This window comes from Colobus angolensis, unplaced genomic scaffold, assembly GCF_000951035.1.
Source record: "Colobus angolensis palliatus isolate OR3802 unplaced genomic scaffold, Cang.pa_1.0 Scaffold27, whole genome shotgun sequence".
NCBI classification, from domain to species: Eukaryota; Metazoa; Chordata; class Mammalia; order Primates; family Cercopithecidae; genus Colobus; species Colobus angolensis.
In genome coordinates, this window is record NW_012115932.1 from 15,388,467 (window position 1) to 15,394,828 (window position 6,362).

General features: G+C 42.8%; 1 protein-coding gene across 7 annotated transcripts in view; it reads left to right on the plus strand.

Annotated features, from left to right (window-relative positions):
- Positions 1–6,362, plus strand: part of NPM1 (nucleophosmin (nucleolar phosphoprotein B23, numatrin)) — a 21,719-nt gene that overhangs the window by 7,033 nt on the left and 8,324 nt on the right. For all 7 annotated transcript variants that reach the window (XM_011947777.1, XM_011947778.1, XM_011947781.1 and 4 more), the window contains exon 7: positions 6,050–6,107. In XM_011947777.1, the coding sequence (XP_011803167.1) occupies positions 6,050–6,107 (58 nt within the window). The remainder of the gene's footprint in view (positions 1–6,049; positions 6,108–6,362) is intronic.

A 6,362-nucleotide genomic window follows, 5' to 3' on the forward strand; every position in this document is an offset into this window, starting at 1 on the left:
GGTCACCTCATCCTCCCAAAGTGCTGGGATTACAGACATGAGCCACTGCACCAGGCCACTTTTTCTTGAGATGGTGTTTTACCATGCTACTCAGACTGGAGTTGAATTCCTGGGCACAAGCTGTCCTCCCATCTTAGCCTACGAAGCAGGTGAATAACCAAGCCCAGCTTGTTAATCACTTTTAAGAATATTTCTCATTAGTAAAAATTGAAATACATCCCAAGAGAAGAATGGGAAACAGGCTAAAAACACAAATGAGCAATAGGGATGATATGATTTGGATTGGTTTAGTCCGATTTTGAGTTACCTTTGCACAAGTGTATAAAGTAAGTATTTAATAGCATTCACCAAGGCTCGGGGACAAGCAATCACTTCCAGAAAGGCTTTGGAGTAGGACCTGATGGTGGTCTTGATCCTGTTGGGGTTTTGGAAGATTTCCTTTTTTAAAAATGGATATAGTTAGGCTAGGTGTGGTGGCTCATGCCTGTAATCCCAGCACTTTGGGAAGCTGAGGTGGGTGGATCACTTGAGCTCAGGACTTCAAGACCAGCCTGGCCAACATGGTGAAACCCAGCATCTACTAAAAATACAAAAATCAGCTGGGTGTGGTGGTGCCTGCCTGTTGGTCCCAGTTACTTGGGAGCCTGAGTCAGGAGAATTGCTTGAACCTGGAAGGTGGAGGTTGCAGCAAGCCAAGAACATGCCACTGCATTCCATCCTGGGCAACAGGGAGACTCCCATCTCAAAAAAATGGATGTAAATTCATGATGTAACCACAATGTAATAATTTTTCTTTGTCTTGGTGTTGATAGGAATGAGAAGTGTGTAGATAATAATCAAGGTCCAAATCAGTACCCTTTTTTTTTTTTTTTTTTTTAAAGTCTCACTCTTGTCTCCCAGGCTGGAGTGCAATGGCGTGATCTCTGCTTACTGCAACCTTCACCACCTGGGTTCAAGCAATTCTCCTGCCTCGGCCTCCCGAGTAGCTGGGATTACAGGTGCCTGCCACCATGCCTGCCTAGTTTTTGTGTTTTTAGTAGAGATGGGGTTTCACCATGTTGGCCAATCGGGTCTCGGACTCCTGACCTCAGGTGATCTGCCCGCCTGGGCCTCCCAAAGTGCTGGGATTACAGGCGTGAGCCACCATTCCTTGCTGCAAGTTTTCATATAAGTTGAAGAAAGCATACTAAGGTCTAGGCATAGTGGTAAAGGATGCTTTGAGGGAAACAAGTCTTAATAGAAACGTAAGTGGTGAGATGGCAAGGGCCCAGCATATAGCTAGATGGCAATGAAAATGCAAAGAGGTGCAGGAAGGTTTGTTATAGTTACTTAGAAATCTAACCCTTTGAACACAGATAAAAGGGGAAATCAGTGGTCCCATTTTGAGGATGGAAAGAGTATATATAGTGTGGGCTTAGTTGACTCTTGATTTAAGCAAGAAAAGCTATATAATGTGCATAGTGCTGATGTATCCTATATGTAGATGTATGTAATATCTTGATAATATGTGACCCTTAAATGTCATTTTTAATTTATTGTGGAATTTCTTAATAAGTAAAGTTGGATTTTTTCTTTTTTTTTTCTTTCGAGACAATCTCTGTCACCCCACCTGAAGTGCGTTTTTGGCCAGGCTGGAATGTAACTTCTGCCTCCTGAGTTCAAGTGATTGTGCTGCCTCAGCCTCCCAAGTAGCTGGCATTACAGGCGTATGCCAGCGTGGCCAAACTAATTTTTTGTATTTTTAGTAGAGATGGTGTTTCACCATGTTGGTCAGGCTAGTCTTGAACTCCTGACCTCAGGTGATCTGCCCACCCCAGCCTCCCAGAGTGCTGAGATGACAGGTGTGAGCCACCACGCCCTGCCAATAAAGCTGTTTTGATAGTAGTTTTGATAGTAGTTTAATGCACTTGTTTTAACGAATAAGAAAAAACGTTTAAGAAAAGCATTCTCGGCCGGGCGCGGTGGCTCAAGCCTGTAATCCCAGCACTTTGGGAGGCCGAGACGGGCGGATCACGAGGTCAGGAGATCGAGACCATCCTGGCTAACACGGTGAAACCCCGTCTCTACTAAAAAATACAAAAAGCTAGCCGGGCGAGGTGGCTGGTGCCTGTAGTCCCAGCTACTCGGGAGGCTGAGGCAGGAGAATGGCGGGAACCCGGGAGGCGGAGCTTGCAGTGAGCTGAGATCCGGCCACTGCACTCCAGCCCGGGCGACAGAGCGAGACTCCGTCTCAAAAAAAAAAAAAAAAAAAAGAAAAGCATTCTCATCTTGTTTCTAGCACAGGGGAGGCACCTGCAGGGATTGGGTTCTAATGCTAGAAACTTGTAATGACAAAATCACTGTTAAAAAGCACTTGAAGGGCTATTCGGGCAGCTTTTTTAAGTTATACTTTTTCTAAATACGGAAATTATTTCTTCGGTATTGGAAAGATAGGTGTTTCTTACATGACGTTGCCGTATTGGGATTTAGAGACCAGTATGTTCAGTTTTTTGAATTAAATGTGAACCACTTAGTATTTACTGATACAGACTTCTGCCTGACTTGCCCTCCAATGACTCGATTTGATTACTCCCTTCCATTATTTACCTATTTAACATGTACAGTTCATACCTGTAATCCCAGCACTCTAGGAGGTCGAGGCAGGGGCAGATCACCTGAGGTCAGGAGTTAAAGACCAGCCTGGCCAATATGGTGAAACCCCATCACTACTAACATACAAAAGATAGCTGGGTGTGTGATGGTCGTTGCCTGCAATCCCAGCTACTACCGAGGCTGAGGCAGAAGAATTGCTTGAACACGGGAGGCGGAGGTTGCAGCGAGCCGAGATCACACCATTGCACTCCAGATTGGGCAACAAGAGTAAAACTCAAAAAAGAAAAAAGTAGTGTACAGTTCAGTGGTTTTAGTGTGCTTAGTTGTATAGCCATCACCACAATCAATTTTAGAACATTTCATCACCTCAATGAGAAATCGTCCTCTATAGGTATTACCCCTCATACTCCTCAGCTGTAGTCAGCCACAAGTGAACTTTGTAGGTTTCCTGTCCCTCGTGTTGTGCATGAATGGACTTCTGTGACTGTTTTCCTAGCACAGTGTTTTCAAGTTTTATCCGTGTGAAAGCATTATCAGTACTTCATTTATTTTTATGGTTGAATACATTGTATGGGTATGTTATTTGGTTATGCATCAGTTGGTGAGCATTTGGGTTGCTGCTATGAACTTGTTGACTGCTATGAACGCTTGTGGACATGTCATTTTTTTTGGGTCAAGTACACCTAAAGCAGAGTGGCTGACCCATTGTATTCCCACTAGCAGTGTATGGGGCTTCTGATTTCACTACACCCTCACTTGCCATTATCTGACTCTAATCCTGTGGTATGAAGTGCTAGTTGTGGGTTTGATTGCATTTCCCTGTGGACTCTTATTAGTCTTTACTAGAGCGTCTTGTCATGTCTTCATTGGCTATGTATCTTTGGAGAAATGTCTTTACCCATTTAAAAAATCCAGTTACTTCTCTTTGTCGTCACTGAGCTGTAAGAATTTTTTTTTCCTATGATTTTTGTATTTTTAGTAAGAGAAGGGGTTTCGCCATGTTGGCCAACCTCCCTCTGCCTCCCAAACTGCTGGGATTACAGCTGTGAGCCACTGTGCCCTGGCAAGAATTCTTTTTTTTAGACAAGTCTCTTTCTGTTGCCCAGGCTTGAGTGCAATGATGAGATCTTGGCTCTCGCCCACTGCAACCTCCTCCTCCCTTGTTCAAGCAGTTCCCCTGCTTCTCCCAAGGATTACAGGCATCCCGACTCCTTCCATGCCCAGCTAATTTTCTGTATTTTTAATAGAGACTGGGTTTCACCATGTTGGCCAGGCTGGTCTTGAACTCCTGACTTCAGGCCTGCCTCGGCCTCCCACAAGTGCTGGGATTACAGGCGTTGAGCCACTGCACCGGGCCTAAGAATTCTTTATATATTCTGCAAACAAGTACCTTATCAGACGCATGATTTGCAGATTATCTTCCACCATTCTGTGAATTGTCATTTAACTTTCATGATGGTGGCCTTTGACCAAGTTTTTAATTTTTATGATGTCTGATTTCTTTTGTTGCTTGTGCCTTTGGTGTCAATCCTAAGAAATCACTGCTAAATTCAAAGTTGTGAAAATTTACCCCCTTAATTCTGAGTTTCGTCCTGTAGTTATATTTAGCGTTTTGTTCCATTTTGAGTAAATGTCTGTGTATGTTGTGAATGGAGGGGTCCAAATAATAGACTTTGGGTGTAGATGAGCAGTTTCCCCAAATGATTTGTTCAAAAACTATTTTTTCCCCATTGAATGATCTTGGCAGCCTTTAAAAGAGTCACTTAAGGCTCGGTACGGTGGGTCACGCCTGTAATCCTGGCACTTTGAGAGTCCCAGGCAGGTGGATCACGACCAGGAGATAGAGACTATCCTGGCCAATATGGTGAAACCCTGTCTCTACTAAAAATACAAATTTTAGCTGGGCATGGTAGCATGTGCCTGTAGTACCACCTACTCAGGAGGCTGAGGCTGGAGAATTCACTTGAACCTGGGGGGCAGAGGTTGCAGTGATCAGAGATTGCGCCACTGTACTCCAGCCTGGTGACAGAGCGAGATTCCATCTCAAAAAACAAAAAAAAAATCACTTACTATAAATACACGGTTTTATTTCTGGTCTGTTTGTTGATGTATGTGTCTATCCTTAACAGGTAAGAACAGTTACAACACTGTTCCTTTGTAGTTTTTTTTTTTTTTTTTAATGAGTCTCACTCTTGCCCAGGCTGGAAGCACAATGGTGCGATCTTGGCTTACTGCAACCTCTGCCTCCTGGTCCTCCTGCTTCAGCTTCCTGAGTAGCTGGGATTACAGGTGCCCGCCACCACTCCTGGCTAATTTTTGTATTTTTAGTAGAGGCTGGGTTTCTCCCTGTTGGCCAGGCTGGTCTCAAAACTCCTGACCTCAGGTGATCCAGCTGCCTCTGCCTCCTAAAAAGTACTGGGATTACAAGCATGAGCCATGGTGCCTTGACCCCTTCGTGGGTCTTATAGCTGATTTTTTTAAATCAAGTGTGAGTTCTCTAGCTTTGTTCCTTTCAAGATTGCATTTGGCCTCTTTGGGTCCCTTAAGTGTCTTTTTTTGTTTTTGTTTTTTGAGATAGGGTCTTGCTCTGTCACCCAGGCTGGAGCGCAGTGGCAGAATTACACAGTTACAGTTACTGCCTCAAGTAGATCCTTCTGCCTTAGCCTTTCAAGTAGCTGGGACTACAGGCACACACAACCACATCTGCTAATTAAAATTTTTTTTTGTAGAGCGGGTTCTCATTATGTTGCCTAGGCTGGTCTCGAACTCAAATGAGATCCTCCCACCTCAGCCTCCCAAAGTGTTAGGATTATAGGTGTGAGACACTGCCGACTCTTGGGTTTGTATATAAATTTTAGGATCTATTTCTACAGAGAAACCAGCTTGGGGAGTCTTCTAAGGATTGTATTTAACGTGTATATTTGGGGAGTGTTGCCATCTTGGCAATATCTGAACATGGAATGTTTCTATTTAGGTCTTTAATTTTTTTTTTTAACACAAATTGACTCTATTTGAGTGTACAGTTTAACTATACATTACTTAAATATACATATATTATACATTGGTATAGCGTATATTCATGCAAAACTACTTATTGAGCAGCTTTGTTTCCCAGCCCCTAGTGATCACAATTATACCTTCATTTCTTTTGAGTTTGACTACTTTTGGATACTTAATGAATAGAATCATACAGTGTTTGTTTTTTTGTGGCTGGCTTATTTTACTTTGTTCAAGGTTCAGTCATGTAGCATGCAAGAGGATTTTCATTGTGTGTGCATATACGTTTTCATTATTCAGCCATTTAACAGTTGGGTTGCTTTCATCTCTTGGCTGTTGTGAACAGTGAATGCTTCGATTAACACGGGTGGACAAATAATCACGTCAAGGTCCTGCTTTCAATTCTTGTGTCTACTCCCAAATTTTGAAAGTGCTTAATGTCTTGACGTTTCATTTGTAGTGATGATGATGATGATTTTGATGATGAGGAAGCTGAAGAAAAAGCACCAGTGAAGAAAGTGAGTAGATACAATGCTACAAGGTTGTTAAACTAACAATAGAAATGGTAATTTTTTAGTGTTATTTGCTTGTTTTGTAGTTAAGGGAAGCTGGTGTGGGAGATCATCTCATACTGAAAATTAGTCCTGAGGAGGACTACAGAAAACTTACAGTGGGGAATGGTCTGTTTTCTTTATCCATGTAGCCCTCCACCCAATTTGTTAGTCTTGTGTAACCTTTTGTTCAAGTAGTTGCTGCTTTTTCTATTTTTTTTT